We start from the raw sequence: 19545 nt of genomic DNA on the forward strand, positions 1-19545 counted from the left end.
CTGTGACTAAGTGTTAAAAATTGGGAGGTTGGGGGGTTGGGGGGGGGTAGGCTACAAATAAGGGTGTGAGAGTGTAGTTTTGTGGGTGTGATCAGCAGGATGCCCCCTAATGTATTTAATATTGTTTTATTAATAATACAGTAACTAGTTTTAGATTTCCAAACCGTTCACATTATGTAAATGTCTGTATATGTATCCCTCCTTAACTTTTCTCTAAACAAATATATGCATAGGTACGACAACAGTAGACAGAACAGAGATGGGAATTATTACCTTTAAAATGATCAGGTTGTGGAAAAAAAAGTATCTATAACAAACAGATTCCTGCTGCTATTTTAAAACCAAAGATAAAAAGAATGCCATTTGAAATCTGGTTGCTATGTGCAACAGACCTACGTTTTTCTTTTTTCCACTTTGTATAACTCAGTTTCCTATGGGAGTCTCGTACACTTGTGTGTATCTGTACGTACAGGGCAATAGCAGGTGCTTTGATAATGAGCTTCACCTGTCTGCTTTTTCACCTGTGTGAAACTCCCCCAATAGTAAACAAAGCTCACACTGTTTTTTGAACAATTTATTTATTGTAGAAAATGCCATTTATACAAGCAATTTTATATCTATGTGATTTCCTAAACTATTAAATGAAAACGCATCAAGCTAGTATCAAATGAGAAGACGTCTGACATCTTAGAGAAGAAGTGAAAAATTACAGTTGCTCTACACAGTTGACGGGACCCCCACAAATTGTGATTCCCAGAATATTGACAATTCCATTAGTGGAGCATCCTGTTCCATAGAAGTCTGGATCTACAAAACAATGTAAAAACAATGGGATTAAAAAAAAAATCTTTAAAGCTGAGTTCTTCATACATATCAAATAGTTCTCTTTTTTTTTAAGCTTTAAGTAAACTCACCCTAATTATAGCTATTTTTTTAATTACATATTATAAAATTGAAGTTCGCATGTTTGGTTGAAATACAGGTTATATTATTGAAATCACCATGTGATTAGTTGCAGTGGCCAATGCTTTTCAGGTAGATCTAAACTGAAGCTCAATGTTAGAATGTGGGCTGATAGATGTAAACAGATGTGCGTCCGCTTACATCCAATTACCTCAAAGTACATCTAGGTAGTCTAAAATAAAACATTGGAATAGGTTAGGTGATTATTCGGACCTAAACCTGATGTATTGAAGGTAAAAAGATGTAATTTCTGTTTGCATCCTCCTTCCCATAGACCTAACATGGGTCCATCATACTTCCCATCTTATGATGGAGGAAAAAAACTGAACAAACATGGCATCTCTTCCATTTGGCTCTGGTTCAGCGGGGGATCTGTTCACAAATCCCTTGCTGAATGGAATGGATGCTACCGATGTGAAAAGGCCCTTCTTACTGAAAATGTTTAGTGCCTCTACTTACATAGTAAATTACAGTAATAGAATATTTCCCCAATGAAGACCACTACCCACAAACATTTCCATTGGGTTGGGCACAATTGTGGAAAGCCTTTGTGTAAAAATTATTCTTAGATTTGAAGCCATGAAATTGTTGTTCTGTGTAGTTTCCATGGCAGGTCCTGTCCTTTCCCTGCTGCTTGCGCTGCTGCCCAAATGATATATATGGGGAATTCTCTGACACCATACAGGCAGCAGCAAGGTATAGAAGGGGGAAGGAGGGAAATGACAAAGCCCAACCTAATAGACTCTCATCTGCAAAGAAGAATGTTGGGTAGTATTTTTACCATCCAATAACTTTTGAACAAACTACTTTTTCTCAGACTTGTCATACTGTAATACTATATCGCCAGAAGTAGTATATTAAAATCATTGTGTAAACATTGATAATAGGAAAATAAATGGAAAATAACTGCCCTCATTATACCATTTGGTTATTTTCTGCCATTAATGTGTCCGTCAATGTAAAACACTATCAATTTGTATTTCTCTAGTCAAAGTTCTGCTTTCTTCATGTGTTCACAGGGCAATAAGTTTTAGAACATTATAATGCAAATGTCTTCTATTCTTGGCTTTAATACTAATTTGCTGCATGTGCTGAATCACGCGTCTCCCTGATAGATCAGTGGGTGGAAGCAATTCAGTCTCCGATGACATGACAATTATCTTGTTCTTGTTTTTTTTTTACTTAATCTTTCTGAACATTTTTTTATGCTTAGGCATCCTTGACGTAATACCACCAAAAATTAACATGTTTATGTACTACTGTGAGATCCATTAGTCTGGAAAATTCCAAACGTAAGCCAGAAAATTAAAATATTGCTGCTGTACTGACTGCCAAATGTTTTTTTTTCCTGCAATCACTGTGTAGGGCAATGTTAGATATTTTACATTCCATCTCTGAGCATACTAAAAATCCTGTTCCGTCCCTCCTTCCCTTCCATTGCCTCATTAAAAACACTATGACAGTGATTTTTCCTTACCTGATTCCACCATCCTTATGCCTCACTGTTGGTGCTTCTGTACATAGAGACCAGAGATCAAACACAGCTTTCTGTGCCAATGCAAACCATTCTCTTCTTCGTGATGATAAGCAGTTTTCTGGAGTCTTAGAGGCCTCCGCCACTGGACACCCAATAGGAATGGTTCACATTGCCTAAGCACAGATGTGGACACCTGAAGACGGACCCTTCTCTGAACTGAAGCAGACAGAAGACTCTTGGCCTGGCATGTCACATGACCATGGATTTAGGTAAGTATCTTGAGCTTTTATTTTCTCTAAAAGCATTAGGGGCTCATAGTTTAGGATTGTTTTGTAACTAAGTCAGCAAACAGTTGGTAGGGAGCAAGGTTGTTAATATCTAGGGAGGAGCTTTAAAGGAGTTTTACACTAGATCCTAAATGCCAACCACTGTAATATGTGGCAGGCCCTGCTTTTAGAATACTCTTGGTTTCTCAAGAGCTACAAACAAAGATGGTGCCTGCATAGGCTAGGTGGGTAAGTATGGGCATCTCTATTTATCTTGAAGCAAAACTCCTGCCAAAACTTTTTTTATAAAGTGTAGTCAGTTATGTCCATAGTAGAGGAATGTGCTAACAAGTTGACCCAGTAACAAGACAATGCTTGTTAAGAGTAAAACCTAAAAAAATAGATTTTGTTAACTTGGCCTAATATATTTAAATTTCAGCTTTAAAAAAACTAACTGGTTGATATGGCTTACTAAATAATTAATTATACATCAGGTTTTATTTATTTCACCCAAATAAATATGGTGTTTTTAAGGGTGTCCTCACACTAGGCATGGTTGCCTTGTACCTTGCCCAAGCACGACTTTCCCTACTCCCTCACTAGCTTGCTCTCGCATTATGCTGGGCTCAAGAATACTTAAAGCAGAATTAAGCCCTTTGATTTAACTATTTCAAAAACAGTTACATTCATGGCATGTTTTGAATGATAACTGTTACAATTGTTTGTGCTCTCAACTGAACGATCAAGCCATCAAATGGCAGGTATCATAACTGATCACGTGCAGTACCATGGGAACTGCAGATCAAATAAGTTAAGATGGCAGCTTGACTGTAAAGGATGTAGAGTTTAGTTTTGTTTTGAGCCATCTGTACGCTTACTAAAAGAGTATAAAGAGATCTAATGCTCTCCAGTGTTCAAGTTCCATTCTCAGGCTTGAGTCCAACTGAACCTTCCCCCAGACTATTACTTTCAAGTGAGCCACAGCACGGTATGCTGAACTGTGCCCAAACATGGTACTGAACTACCTTAATCGTCAAGGGAACTGGAGTTTGGGGGTCAAACATTATAGCACATAATCATTAGTGTGAGTACACCCCAAGAGGTGCGTGTCTTCCAATATTTTCTTGCAGTCCTGTGATTATTTTTTAGAAGAGACACTATCTCTGTAGAGTATGTGTGTTCTCCTTGTGTTTTTGTGAGCCTCCTTTTTTTCTTGTATGGAACAAATGACATGTGTAATAATCTATTCACACTGAAATTAGGCTCTGGAATGTATCTGGGTGACTGCATGATTGCAATAAATACAACATTTTTTGGTAAATATTTGATACATTTCAGTCAAATTGGAAGTTGAAATACAGTACTACTGGAGATCTGAAAAGTGACCAAAATGTGACATAAAATAATTATAAAAAGAGAGCTAGTAATATTCTCAACATCTGGCATTTACGTAACTGATCTGTGTAAGATGCCACTGTAGATGAACAGAGGCAAGAAAACAACTTTAGAAAACAACAAAGTTAACTTCTACTTTGCAACCAGGGTGTTAGCAGTATGTTGGTCCCCTCTGTGACATTCTGTCTCACCTAGAGGTCTCAGATGCTCCACACCCTTCTTATCACCTTCCTTATCAGTTTTCAGCTGTAAAATGTACAGTCCTCAAATGCAGACCAGGCAAAATTTGGACTGCCCAGCCCTGGCCAGACCCAGTGTTTATCATTTAACATTCTGCAGAGGATAATGCCCATTCTTGGCACATGTCAAGCTAGAGGCTAAGATGACCATCATGCTTTATGGTAAGAAATGACACATAAATGATTAATTCAACTGACACCAGAGGCCTGAAGGCTATAAACACCCTGGTAGTAACAAGGTATATGTACTTAAAGATTAAGGCCTCATGCACACTGCTGCTCCTAAACTGATATTTTTGGGCCTTTTGGCATTTTTTGCCTAAGTCTCTGAACACACCTCAATAAAAGCCTTTGGGGTTGATTTGCTAAAGGTAAATAGATTGTGCAGTCTGCAAGGGCATTTGCTCCAGAGCTTAGTAAATGAAGGGAATCTCTGCTAACTTCCGTCATCTAATCATGTGCAAGCAAACATGCTGTTTTTTTATTTTCCTTGCATGTGATTGGGTGTTCTTTGCAAAGTGAAGCCTTACCTCATTTACTAAGCTCTGGAGAAAATGTCCTTGCAAAGTGTACAGTCTATTTGCCTTTGGTAAATCAACCCTTATGTTTCCATGTACACATAGGCTTTTAGAGGAGTTTAGGAGCAGCATTTAGAGGCAGTCAAAGCTCCTTCTACTGAACACGGAAGAGCTTTTGGGCATAAAAAACACCAAATGGAGTTAAACACTGCTAAGCAGTAGGTCCATTTAGCTCTTGAACAATTCAGTAGTCAGAATAAATACAAATTCTGACTAATGAAATAAATACACACCAATATGTGCCTGATAGGGTCTAAACACGCCTAACTGTGTTTGAAAAAGCGTGGCTTAGGTGCGTTTTTAACACTGATTTTCTCCTGTTAGGAAAAATAGTGTTTACAATAAACCAGTGTGTACAGTATGAGGCCTAAGTTCACCTTTTGAATAAAGTAGATTGTGCAGTCAAGGGGCCCTAGTAGTTTAAAATAAACTGTGCAGCTTTGAATGTTGCTTAATGTAATTAATATACCTGTAGGCTGTTTATGGCACCCTCATCATCAGCATCACAGGAGTGGGTGCTCTCCCTTGTCCTCAACCTGCACATGTGCAGTCATAGGTGTGCGCAGCCTGTTGCATTAGGGTGTGCACCCCAAAGTTTAAACACACATGTGTCTATGCACAGCACATGTGTGTGTTTATATAATATATATAAATATATATATATTTATACAGTATATAGACACATACTCATATAAATTTAAACAAGGATGGTGTCAGTAGAGCAGTTGATGTATCAGTAGAGCAGAGGTTGGTGTCAGTAAGATAGTGGATGGGGTTAGTAGGGCATTGGACAATGTCAGTACTTTTTTATTTCCATTATTTAATTTTTTAAATTATTTTCTTACAATAATAATGTTTATTTTTTTTACAATTTTTTGGGGAGCCCCGTTGGGAGGCTTTGGTGAAATATCAGCACCAGACAACAGGGGGAATCTGCACCATACAGGGTGATTAGAATGTGCCCAGGCACACCCGCCACAACCCCTGCTCATGGCTGTGTGTGCAGTTCATTTTCTCTGCCCTTATTGCAGCAATGCTGAGCTTGGCTGTCACTGCTGCAAGTGTGCTGCATATATGCTGGTTTTGAATGAGGGGAAGCTGATTTAAACAAGAGGTTAATTTGTGCTGTAGACTCAATTGGTTTAATCAGATTCAGAGAAGGACAGACAACACTAGGGGCATTGCACATGTGCTGAGGGAATATTGTGACAGAAGGAGAGAGCACAGTGAACAGATGGATGACATCACTGTGAACTTCTGCTTTTCACTGTCCAACAAAAGGTTGAAGAGAAAGTGCTGAACTGTAGTAGAGAAAAGTCATCACCAACCTTACAGGTTTGCCTGGTATGGCTGTGTATATCCCAGGACTGGCTGGACAGAAATGCAAATCTTTTGCAGGTAAAACAGCAACTATATATGTATTTCAGCTGGGTGCTCAATTGTATTGCGGATTTCAACTTTAAGTCGCTTTAATATAAACCAGTTTATAAAACACATATAGATTTGTTATGATGACCCATCACTGTAGATGCATGCAATTATTATTGGATGATAATAGTAGCAGTGCTTATCAAAGGAAGTACTGGAAAACAGTTAGTTGTGTGTTCTTAGTAGTCATTTATTAATAAACACATGATCTTACTTTATATATAAAAAAACAAAAACAGAGAAGATGGACAATCTGACCAGTGGACACACAAGAGTTAGACGAGTAGAGATCAGATGGGACAAGAATCACAGCAGCCAGGCACGGTCATTTAGATTAGGAGCAGTAAGGGCCACAACTCTAACATCCAATATTGCCACACAGAGAGATGCCCAAGAATCTCAGAATGCCGAGGTCAGTGCAGCCATGTAGATTGACAAATAGACCAGTACCTAAGAGAGACCAAGAGGAAATATAACACCAACAAATAATAAGCTGACTAACTACAATAAACACATCAGGGCCTCGTGTACAGCATCTTACTGTTGAAAGTATCTGTTGACCAGATTTATTGCATTTTAAATCAAAATTTTGATTATTTGGAATCATTAACTGACACTCAGCTTTGAGTTTTTAAACAAGCCAAAGAAAAGTGCTACAGAAGGAAAGTAAAAGTTAAGAGAATGTGAGAACAATGTGAATATAGAAATGCCACCAAAACAGATAGCACAATATTCAGTATGAGGAATCCAGTGAATCAATTATAAATGATCACTAGGTTAAAAAGGGTGTGATAATCATCTGTTATGCTGTTATAGAATGAAAACAGAAAGCTAGTCTTAACTAATCTTTAAACTGCCCCCAACACCTATATTTACTAACCTATAGAAGAAAGATTTGTATACTTTTCATTCACATGATTGGCTCCCTTGTGTCATCTATCATTGGCTGTAGGGGAGAGGGGGCAGCGCCAAAAAAGAAAGGGCCATAGTAAGCATATAGGTGATGTCAACGCACAGGCATTACCAGCCATTGTTGATTGCCCTCCCTATTCCTCAGCTGGCAGGGGAGATTACGTGACCAGACCAGAGAGGCCTGAGACTAGGTAAGTATTTGCATCTTTCTTCCACAGCTTAGTTAGTATAGGGGTAGGGGACAGTTTAAAGAGGAGTCTCCCCAAAAAAATTAAAAGTCAACAGCTACAAATACTGAAATGAGGACACTTACCTGTCCAGGGATCCAGTGATGTTGGCACCCGTGTTGATTCTTCAATTGACTTTGTGTACAGTTAATCTGTGAATGATCCAGCCATATTCTGGGACTTGTGTGTGTGTCCGAGAAGGCAGCAGGGGGAAGGAGGAGGGGCCGAACATACTTGTAGATTGCCATGGCAATCTTAACCAGAAGTGGGAGCGGGTACCTGTCAAACCAGGTACCCGCTCCCTTCTCTCAAATGTAGCAGTGGAAGGGGGGGGGTGTGCGAACAAGCAAAGCTACCCCTTTTGGGTTGAGCTCTGCTTGAGAATTAACTTGGAATTCTACTTTAGTTAATTAAAATCCTGACCAGTCAGCTACATACGCAATTTTAATATGCACATTTCTGTTGTACCTGTCTGAGAATTTGCATTTTCTTATAGCCAGTCTCATGATTTCCATGTTTCTGCCACAATGCACAGCCAAAGCCATAGGCACACTTCATTTCCTGGTTCAGCAATACAGTTTTCTGTGTCACCTCTCCACCTTTAATCTGCTAATCGGACAAAGGATCAGCATCATCACCTCTTTCCAGTGAGCAGGGAGGTGCCTCAAGAAGCTATATAGATGAACCAAGGTGCAGTAGAATGATCTTCCTGGCTAAGTAGTGTGGCAGAAGTCTGTAAATCCCAATTATGATGACTGAACAAAATAACACCTCCGTTGGCAGATTCTGTAGCACAGTAAATAAATATGTATCTAAACCATTACTTTAAATTAACTAAACATACATTACGAGAAAAGGACACCATTGAAAATTCTGGTATACCTTGTACTTCCTGGGCAAAGAAAGTTGGTACACCTTTGCAGAGAGCTTCAATCTGGCTGCCATATGGGGCCATGTTCTTCACCCGGGTCTGGGAGACTGTGTAGGTCAGAGATCGTGGAGGAGGAGCATTGGGGTTCTGGAAAATAAAAAAGATATATGACATACTGGCTATAAAACAGGTAACTCAGTCCCACATAATGTGTTAGTGAATTTATTCTGATTTAATTCTGTAAAGATTTGATAGGGTGTATATACTGTGTATTCCTGCAATTTCAAATACATTTTTTTTTTATATCTACTGACAAATGGGATTCCTAGAATGGGGGGGATTCTTAGAATGGGGGTTTCACAGTTTAGGTAGCATCTCGCTAAGAATTACACATTTAAAACTTGCAGACTGGCTTAAAGAATATGTAAACCCAACATTTCATATTTCTGATACAGGCCCGTTGTACCATGTACTTGTATGAAAAAGTCTCCTGTTCTCTTTCTATTGCTTCCTTTGAGTGAAATCCCTGGTGATCCTGCCAGTCCCTCTGCTTTCCTTTTAAAAACTGACCACACTAAACAGGAGAACACACCGTGGTCAGTTCTCGAGCTGTGTTGGAACTTACCCTGCTCTCCTCGAACAATCAAATGTGTCCTGACATCAGGGCCGTCTTAATAGCATCATGGGCCCCTGGGCAAAGTAATGCTCTGGGGCCCCTACAATGGACACAGTGCAAGTAAACAGACATCAAGTAGGTAGGGGGCAGACAAGCGAAGCTTCCTCTTTTGGGTGGAGCTCCGCATTAACTACATGATCATTCTGTACAGCAATGAAACAGTGGGAAAATACTACATACATAAAGTAACAGAGCTGTCCTGTGCATATAATACATCTGCTAGATTGATGACTCCCCAGCACTATGGCCCCTCTACACCCTAGTTATCCCCCTAGCACTCTGACCCCTCTACACCCCAGATATCTCCCAGCACTCTGACCCCTCTACACCCCAAACATCCCCGCAGCACTCTGACCCCTCTACACCTCAGATATCCCCCCAGCACTTTGACCCCTCTACACCCCAGATATCCCCCAGCACTCTGACCCCTCTACACCCCAGATATCCCCCAGCACTCTGACCCCTCTACACCCTAGATATCCCCCCAGCACTCTGACCCCTCTACACCCTAGATATTCCCCCCAGCACTGTTACCATATACCATAAGATACCCCTTGTATTATGACCCCACTACATCCCTGATACCTTTAGCACTATAGCCATCCAAGCTACCCCAAGCATTGCTACCCCCTATACACCCCAGATCCCCTCTCAGCATTGTTTTTCCCCATACACCCTTGATACCCCCCAGCACCATTATTCCATCCATGTAGTACCCCCTTTTCCAGTTGAGATATAGTGCATGTAAACTTTTGGCTATGTGCCCACCTCCAGCACTGGACTCACCTATACCAATCAAGCAGGCAGAAGGAGGGGCGAAGGAGGAAGCATCCCTCCGGGCATTCCAAGCCCTTCGGTGCAAACAGTGCTGGACAGCTGGGCTCACCATGAAACCATCCACAATGCTACTTCCGCAGGTGGGCTCTCAGTGCTGCCGACTCAGCGGCTCCCACTCCAGCTCCTACTCCGCGGCCTTCGAGTTCCGAGGATTCAAGCTGCATGGGGCAGGGTCAGAGCATCACTGGCACTCCGGCTCTGCCCCTCCCTGCTGGCTGTGAAATAATAGGTATCGTTCGGCACAGCACAGTGCAACGCTGCAAGCATGCCTCCCCTGTGCATCCATCACTCTCAGTGCCATCATGGGGCCCCCAATTTTGGGACAGCGTGGGCTCAAGAACCAGCTGCTTTGGGGAAAGTGCAGGGGCCTCCCATGCAGCTGGCACCCCTGGGCAGTGCCCAGGTGTGCCCATTCATTAACACAGCCCTTCCTGACATGCCCCCTCTGCATGGCCTTTCCCTGTGGAAGATCAGTATGCTGCTGCTTCTCCTGCCCCCAGCGCTCATGCAGCTGAGAACAGAGGAGATGCGATCACTTATAAAAAAAGAGGGAAAAAGGTATTTCCCCCTCTGTCTCAATTTCCACTTTAAATATGACTGGCTGTTCTAAGCAAGCCCACTTTATTCCTTGCCTCTAGTTTCCATAAATGATCTCCTTGTCATCATGTAAAGTGGCTCAATGGCCACAACTGCTAACATTTAAGAGTAAAACACTAAATAATATAAACACATATTTAACATAATGTATGTTATGTTGAATTGGATTGCTTCTTGCCATTTAGCATTTTTTTTCAAATTTCAATTGCATTTGTGCAAAATAAAGAAAACTGTTTCCAGAACAAAAAACCTCCACCCCTGTTTTGCTACACTTGGCAGAGATACATGTAAATATTGATGCTTAAACATAATATAAAGAACAAATCACATGTGCATATGTAAAAACGAAAAAAAAATGTTTTTATGTCCAATTACTGTTGTGTGCTTGGATAAGTTTACCTTAGAAAACATCATTTTCCAGATTCTTGAAACATAAGGATAGATACAACGTACATTTACAGCCCATCACAACAGAGTGAACCCACAGGGCAAAGGCCAGCAGAACGAAAAGTGAGGGGACACACCCGAAGGTTCTTCTAATCTTCCACATCTCAGCAGCAAATGTTAGAAAAAAAGTTTGGGTTGGGTTGAGCTTAAAAAGGCGCAACCACATCTGGACAAAAAATACCAGATGACCATAATGTACAACACTTTTGAAATCAACTTTTTCTTTTTAAATCTATAGGAAAGCATTAACGAAAAAACGGGGCATTTTAGGAGATGTGGTGACAACTTTTAAAATGACCCTCCCCCTACCCAACTCACTGATACCCACCTTGCCAGCTCTTTCCCACTGATCCTTCTCCTGTCACAGCCAGCACGAACATTCCCAGGGTAAGTTGGTGTCAGTATCAAGGGATAACCGTGCCATCATTTTTTCTGTCATGTTCATAGGTCTAGCAATTGGCTGCTAGACCCTAGCTCTTTCATGCTGGAGGAGATCACTTGATCATCCATAACTACATAGTTACATAGTCGGTAAGGTTGAAAAAAGACAATAGTCCATCTTATTCTTATTCTTAAGTGGGGACACAGGGACTCCCTACATCCACCATCAATTAGGGGAGAGAGTTCCACATTCTTATTGCCCTAACAGTGAATAACCCCCTACGCATTTTGAGGTTAAACCACTTCTCCTCCAATCTCATTGTGTGGGCCCGTGCCCTTTTACACTCCCTAGGACTGAATAGTTTATTTCCTATGCAGGAATCCCCATTGAGCTATTTGTGTATCGCTATCATTTTCCCTCTCAAGCGTCTTTTCTCCAGCTAGAATAAATTTAGTGTTTGCAGCCATTCCTCGTAATTGAGGTCCTCCGGTCCCCTTAATAGTTTTGTTGCCCTTCTTTGGACTCTCTCCAGCTCCAGCACATCCCTTCGGAGGACTGGTGACCAGAACTGAATGGAAAACTCCAGATGAGGTCTGACTAGAGCTTTATAAAGCTAGAAGCACTGGATGCTGTCCAAGCTGTGGTGGAGGAATGAGTGGTGAGGAAGCGCTGGCAAGGGGAGCATCATTAGGTCAGGGGGCGGTCCTTTGCTTTGAATAGGCAAGGTGACAATATCTGATATATGAGAGCTGAAGATCCCGGGAGCCACACATCAGAAGAAGACCTGCTGTGTATAGAGAAGTGGCAGTATCAGCCTGGAACCCCTCATCTGTCATTGTCTGGAGCATGGGCGCAGGACTACACTTCCTAGCAGCCTGAGCGGCTCACATACAAACCAAGGTGACAATATCTCTTTAACCTCCCTGGCGGTATGATTATTTAGGATTCTAGGTGCTGAAAGCGGTACAATTATTTTGCATGGAAATTTGGCGTTTTATATTGTAGGCCTGTAATCCTTAACAATAACACACTTAAATCTGTCCAAACAAGAGTCTAGTAGATATCCCGGGTATGATGAAGTTTGAAACACAAAAACATAAATTATAATATAATAAATAAATATAGATAATTAAAAAAAAATAATAATATAATAATAATAAAATAAATTTCCCCACGATTCACTCTCGCTCAATTCTGCAAATGTTCTAATTTACTATCGCTGTTTTCTAGCTGGTCTAAAGCCACTTTTGACGTAAAGGGACACTTTTTGGTTGCTATGGACAATCTCAAGTTTCCAGGCAGAAAGAACAGTATATATAACATAAAACTGCATGCAGGGCATGGGCCAAAGCACTGGGGACAAAAGGGATGTGAAATAATTTCATACAGTACTGTAATCTGTAAGATTACAGTACTGTTCATACAGTACTGTAATCTGTAAGATTACAGTACTGTATGTGTTATGGTTTGTACATTTTTTTTTAATTTGCCGCCAGGCTCCTCCATCGCGACGCTCGCAGGGAACGGAGCCTGGCACGGAGAGGCTTCGGAGGAGACAGAACCCACAGACACAGCGGGGGGACATTGCAGGATCCTGGGGACAAGGTAAGTAAAGCAGCACCAGGATCCTGCAATGTAATCCCGAGTGTGGCTCGGAGTTACCGATAATGGTGCTGAAATTTAACCCACACTCGGGAATACCGGGAATACCGTCGGGGAGGCTACGCTTTAAGACACCATGGCTAAATTGATGGTCTAAGCTTATCCACTTTTACAAACTGTTTTGGAAGCCAAAGGGAGACTTAGCTCATTAATATCTACTCAAAACTGAGATACACATTTTGGGTAGACTTGCACTTTAAAATGTATTTGTTACCATACTTTTTCTAAAAATATTCCCATTTAATTTATTTTTTACAATAAAAAATCCGTTAGCAAATACCCATTATTCTTACTTGTTTCTCCTGGGTAGCCTTGCTCAGCTGTTCCAGGCTAGGTACCACATTCTTGTTCATCCTGCTAACCACACAGGCTCTCTTGGACACAAGACGGGCAGCAAATACACCCTGCAATAGAGCACAAGTAGTTTATTAGACCCAAATCAGCTGACAGATCAGAAAAACAGCACTTTTTTCACATTCTTGTTTTAGAATTCAAAGCTATTTGCTAAATATTAAACCCAATTATATATTCATTAAAATAATATATGTATTTTTATGAAGAACTGGTTAAAGTACCTCAATCTGACTTGATATGAGCAGCCTATTATCCTCTGCTTAGCAGCACAGGCTAAGAGAGGAAGGGGTATCATTCTGAGCAAATAAGGTTTCATTGCTTACAGGGAACATGCTTACGGGAGTGGAAAGCACAGAGATAAATTAATAAGTTTAGTGCAAATTCTTTATTAAGACCGGGGTGTGTCTTGGACTAAGCTGTATAGTCTGAGGAAAAGTCCAATATCTGGTTGTGCTTTCTGGCATGTGTTTTTCCTTGAGTTCAGCTTTAAATAAATTAAGATGCCAACACACAGGCATAGCTTAAGCCTAACTTGTTTACAATCAAAAAGTATAAAGAGTAGACAACTAGCTCTACTATATGTAGACATATGGTCTGATAACTTCGAACTGATACTCAGAAGAGTGGGCAAGAGCACAGATTATGCTGCCAATAGTGCTAGTAATGGCAAACAATACAGAAGAAGCTGTGGGGGGTATCATATGATGAGATGAATCAGGGGTAAAATACAAAATAGCTTGCAGGAATACTGAATGTGCAGTGCGAGAAGGAAGATGGACTATATATAGAATAACAATGATGTGTGTCAAAGGAGATCTAAAACTGTTGCTTTGTACAGAAATCCTTTGTAAACCACATTGATCGCTTAGTTACTTGAGATTACTCATAATAAATGCATATTTTTGAATATTGAAGGTACGTACCCTTTGGTAATCCCAGACAGAGTTCCAGGAGTGTAAGCCATTGTACTGGTTAATGTTAGCGACATTGTCTTGGTTGTTAATGTTCACTGTCTGATGTACATTTCCTCCATCATTGCCCTGGTTGTTGACGGCAACATTCTAAGATATATCAATGAAACACATTAAATATATCTACAAAGCGACATTAAAAAAAAAAAATCAATGAATATTTTTTTTATGCCTGAATTTATACATCAGTAGTACATGTACCCTAGAATACTTTTGGCTGGTTTAGTAAAATTGGAATATACAGTGTGTATAACATTCCACACAAAATAGTCCTTCTGGGATTAATAAAAACAACTGACACTGATGAAATGCTTTAAGTATGTTGTATCTCAGATGAGGTTAATATTCTATATGCCTAATCATAGTCTTTAAATTGTTGCCATCAGTTTCCAGCCATTTCTAATCAGTATCTGCTAATAGGTTCTCTATGTAAGTTCATTATATATATTTAAAGGCATTTAACTTACATCTGTTGCAAAGGACACGCCAAGAATGGCAGCGATCAGAATCTGTAAAATGAAAAAAGACAGTAAAAAAATCAGTTGGTTTAGTAACTATGGAACATTCATCATTAATCCAATATCTAGACAAAGTTATATTTTATACATGGTTTCAATAAGGTTATTTAATGGGAGATATGGTGGGTGGTTAACTATAGAAATAGAGTGGTGCTATGGATTACAACCAAATACACTCTCTTTTCTTCACAAAAATAAAGCAAATATCTCCTTACTTATCATTGGCTACATCACATCTTCTACATTAGATAATACTTATAGGATTCTGATTTTTAAATTGCCTAAAGTCAAGTATGTCTTCAACAATTGATGGAGGATTCTAGTGAAATTTATTGCAATACATACCTTTCTTTTCGTTATTTAAAGAAGTACTATTTGTAGTAATGAGCAAAAAAGAATTCTAGTTGGCCGCACGTCCAGTAAAAGCACCTTCAATTCAGAAAGTCCAAATAAAAACAAGTCCAAAAACACAAAAAGAGGGGAACAGCATCACCAGCTAACGCGTTTCACGCTTCCTTGGTGCTTAGTCATAGCTCACATATGGTATGTGACAAATTGTGTCTTTGAACATGTTTTTATGGACTTGATGAAATAAAGGTGATTTTACTGGACGTGCGGCCAACCAGAATTCTTTTTTGCTCATTGGAATCCATGATGGACAGCACCTGGTCTGTGTGTTAGTGGCAGTGGAGATAGAAGACTGATCTAGAATGGTGTTCACACACAATATATACCATTTATAGTAATTGCCCCTAAAAGTGAAGTGTTTTCTAAAATGCACCCTAATTTTATGTATCCTCTGGCTGACACGTGCAAAGATTCCTTCTTGCCGGTTTCTAGTGGTAAAACTATAATTGGTACATATTATTTTTTAGATAGCTTGGTCTATCAAAGTAAGTTGAAAAATAACAGATTTACTTGCCAGATCACCAGGTGAAAATACAAGGAAAAAAGAAGACAAATGGAGCCACCAAATCTGAGAGTTTGTAAGCTGAAATGTATTAAATTATTTTGATTTTGGGTTTAATACTACTATAAGGAATAGTATATACCTTTATAGAGAGAATGGCATGAGATTACAGGAGGCATAGTGACCTCCATGCCCACAGACAAATTATATGTTCACTCTTCAATAGCTATTGATATGTCGCTGACTACAGATTCATACCTATAACTAGCAGCTGGAACAATTTATGTTGTTTGTAAAACAATTACCAGTTGGTAGTACAGATGTAAATATCTGTATAGAGAAGTATAGTATAAATTGCAAATACTTACTAAAGCCTTCATTCTGCCTTCCTGGAATAGAGGACTGGAAGCAGGGAAGGTACAGTGCTCTGTCTCGAATATATATGTGCGACTATGAATCTTTATTAAGTAGGCAGAACCCTGATCAGTCATCATTGGAAAGGGTCCATATCAAAGTGACGCATTACTTTGATAATGTTATCTCTCTTTTCCTACCAGGGCAAATTTATTTTATGGGATACACATTGGCTAGAACCCAGTAAATAAGATATTGATATACATTTGACAATACCCATATTGAATGAACTGGTGTACATTTTAGTCAAGTATTCCCAGACAAAAGTGTTTGGAATTTTGTGTATACTGTGTATCATATAACATCAAACACATTGCAAAATGTTGCTGCCACTTGCATTTTTTCTCATAATCATTATTCATTTTCAGGGGGGCAAATGGCGGTGGCTGCAGCTGTTGGTGAGCACAGAGATCATGAAGGCAAATTTTATATATTACACAGAAATGTTCTTGAGCATAATTTTTAGATAGATGTTAAAGAAGCCATGAGTGGTGGTGGTGATTCTGATGATGATGTAATGAACTGAAGAATGTTAAAATGTTATGCCTATTCCCATCAATAATGACATCCCACATGATGGGCATGGAGAAATGTTCTGCCTTCTCTGCTGAGCTATGATCTTGACTCCCCGCCAACCTGACCATCACTCCATCCATAGATTTGTAAGGACCCTTACGAAGATGCAGACACTAAGTGGGATGTCTCAATAAAGTGGAAGTAAACCTTCCTATTGTTTTCAGCCAAGGAAGCTGAAATGATGACTACAGCGCAGGCCTTAATTGCTGGGAGGACGCGCTGTCAGCATATCCCTGCGGGTTGCGCGTGGCGTGCTCTGTGATCACCGACGCCTTACCATGTGATCAGCTGTCAGCCAATGTTAGCTGACCATGGGATTTAAACTTTTTTTTCCCTCACGCTGACAGCATGAGGGGAAAAAAAAGCCAATCACCTGCTTCTGTCAGAGGGACATCGGTCCCTCACAAAGAGAGCCGCCACTGCCTTGTCTGTGCCCACCAATGCCACCTGCCAGTGCCCACCAGTCCCACCTATCAGTACCCACCAGTGCCACCTACCAGTGCCCACAGTTCCACCTACCTTTTCCCACCAGTGCCACCTATCAATGCCCACCAGTGCTGCCAATCAATGCCCAACAGTGCCTCATCATCAGTGCCACCGATCAGTGCTGCCTATTAGGGGTGCTGAAATGAATAGTTGCATCGATGCATCGCGATTCGGGTGTCCCCGATGCAGCATCGATGCATACGACCCAAAAATCGATTGCCGGGTGATGTCATCCCGACTTGCCCTGCCCCCTCCCGGGAGAGCGCTCCGAGCGTATTGTTAAAATTACTGTGTTTTAATTAATGCCATGTTACAATGAATGAAGTGCCCCGCTGTATGTGCTTTTTAAAAAAATATGGAACTTCATACTGAATTTCACAGTACAATACATCCCGCTCATGTGACTGCCCTGCCCGGGCCGCCTCTATCCTCTCACATCTCATGTCTCTCCTGACATCAACGGGGAATTCTCAGCTCCGCCTCTCTTCTGATCTGATAGCTACAGTCAGTGGGCGGGGCTGAGAATACCCCGCTGACGTCAGGAGAGACGTGAGACATGAGAGGAGAGAGGCAGGCCGGGCCAGGCAGTCACATGAGCGGGATGTATTGTACTGTGGAATTCGATATGAAGTTCCATATTTTTTTAAAAAGCACATACAGCGGGGCACTTCATTCATTGTAACACAGCATTTATTAAAACACAGTAATTTTAACAACAGTAAGTAGAGTACAAATGTGTTTGTACTCTACTTACATCTCACGCTCCATGCTGACAGTTCCCTGGGCTTCCCCTTTGCACATTCCACTGTTAATTTCTAGAAGGTGCAAACAGGAATGCCAAGGAACTGTCAGCACCAGTGGTGGCCCGTGCATTGTGGGGGGGTTAGTGAAGTGATGGCTGCATTTGATTGGCACAAGTGGCTGCATTTACTGGGCACAGGTGGCTGCATTTAACGGACACAGGTGGCTGCATTTGATGAGCACAGGTGGCTGCATTTGATGAGCACAGGTGACTGCATTTGATGAGCACAGGTGACTGCATTTGATGGGCAAGTGGCTGCATATGATGGACACAAGTAGCTGCATTTGATTTGCACAAGTGACTGCATTTGTTTGGCACAAGTGGCTGCATTTAACGGGTACAAGTGGCTGCATTTGATGGGTACAGGTGACTGCATTTGATGAGCACAGGTGGCTGCATTTGATGGGCAAGTGGCTGCATATGATGGGCACAAGTAACTGCATTTGATTTGCACAAGTGGCTGCATTTGATTGGCACAAGTGGCTGCATTTGTTTGGCACAAGTGGCTGCATTTGATGGGCACAAGTGGCTGCATTTGACGGGCAAAAGTGGTTGCATTTGATTGGCACAAGTGGCTGCATTTGATTGGCACAAGTGGCTGCATTTGACGGGCACAAGTGGATGCATTTGACGGGCACAAGTGGCTGCATTTGATGGGCACAAGTGGCTGCATTTGACGGGCACAAGTGGCTGCATATGATGGGTACAGTGGCTGCATTTGATGGCCACAGTGGCTGCATTTGATGGCCACAGTGGCTGCGGTTGATGGCCACAGTGGCTGCATTTGATGGGGGAGGTTCAGTATTTTTCAGTTTGTTTGCGCCCCCCCAAAATTTTGAGCACCAGCTGCCACTGCTCAGCAAAGAGACAGTACAAGGAACTTCACAGAGCTGTTTGTCAGCTGTGGATTGTAATCCCTCCTGACCTCCCAGCAGCAGTGTGTGTGAATGTCTGTACCCTGTAGTGTACCGGATTAGTGCACTTTTTAAAGAAGTGAGGTTATTTTTAATTCAAAGCAGAGTTCCAGTCAATTTTTTGTTTATTAAAAGTCAGCAGCTACAAAAGAAGTGTATATTCTGACTTTTAGTAAAAAGGCACTCACCTGTCCAACAATCCAACGACATGGCTACCCAAACCCTCCCTCTTCTCCCCCGCCTGTCCACGGCGCTGGCAATACTACTGTTGGCTTTCAGCTGTGACAGCTTACAACTTTACAGCCGGGTGCACATGTCTCACTGCGCTGTCCTGCATAGCCAGGCAATCTTTTGGGACCTGTGATGTGCTCCAGAAGATTGCAGGATGGAAGGGCCGCCTAGGCAGCCCAAGCGGAAGTGGGAACTCGTCGGTAATCGCGATGCATCGAGGAATCGAATCATTGACCAGATAATCGTAATTGAATCTAATCATGAGACCAGTGAAGATGCGCACCCCTAATGCCTATCAGTGACACCTATCAGTGCCTACCAGTGCCCATTAGTGCCACCCATCAGCGCCTATCAGTGGCACCTATCAGTGCCACCTATCAGTGCTCTTCAGTGCCACCCATGAGTGCCAACC

General features: G+C 41.2%; 1 protein-coding gene across 2 annotated transcripts; it reads right to left on the reverse strand.

Annotated features, from left to right (window-relative positions):
• Positions 1-626: 626 nt before the first annotated feature.
• On the reverse strand, positions 627-16191 carry LOC141132984 (gastrokine-1-like). 2 transcript variants are annotated; one of them, XM_073622027.1, is made up of 6 exons: positions 16079-16191; positions 14750-14791; positions 14235-14372; positions 13251-13361; positions 8368-8503; positions 627-807 (listed from the first exon to the last, which is right to left on the reverse strand). In XM_073622027.1, exons 1-6 carry the CDS (start codon positions 16088-16090, stop codon positions 707-709), a joined length of 540 nt encoding a protein of 179 aa, XP_073478128.1. In that variant the 5' UTR covers positions 16091-16191; the 3' UTR covers positions 627-706. The 2 variants fall into 2 exon arrangements, with proteins under 2 accessions (XP_073478128.1, XP_073478129.1); XM_073622028.1 differs by lacking the exon at positions 627-807 and adding an exon at positions 6516-6796.
• Positions 16192-19545: the final 3354 nt, after the last annotated feature.

Source organism: Aquarana catesbeiana, linkage group LG03 (genome assembly GCF_042186555.1).
Source record: "Aquarana catesbeiana isolate 2022-GZ linkage group LG03, ASM4218655v1, whole genome shotgun sequence".
In the NCBI taxonomy this organism is placed as follows: Eukaryota; Metazoa; Chordata; class Amphibia; order Anura; family Ranidae; genus Aquarana; species Aquarana catesbeiana.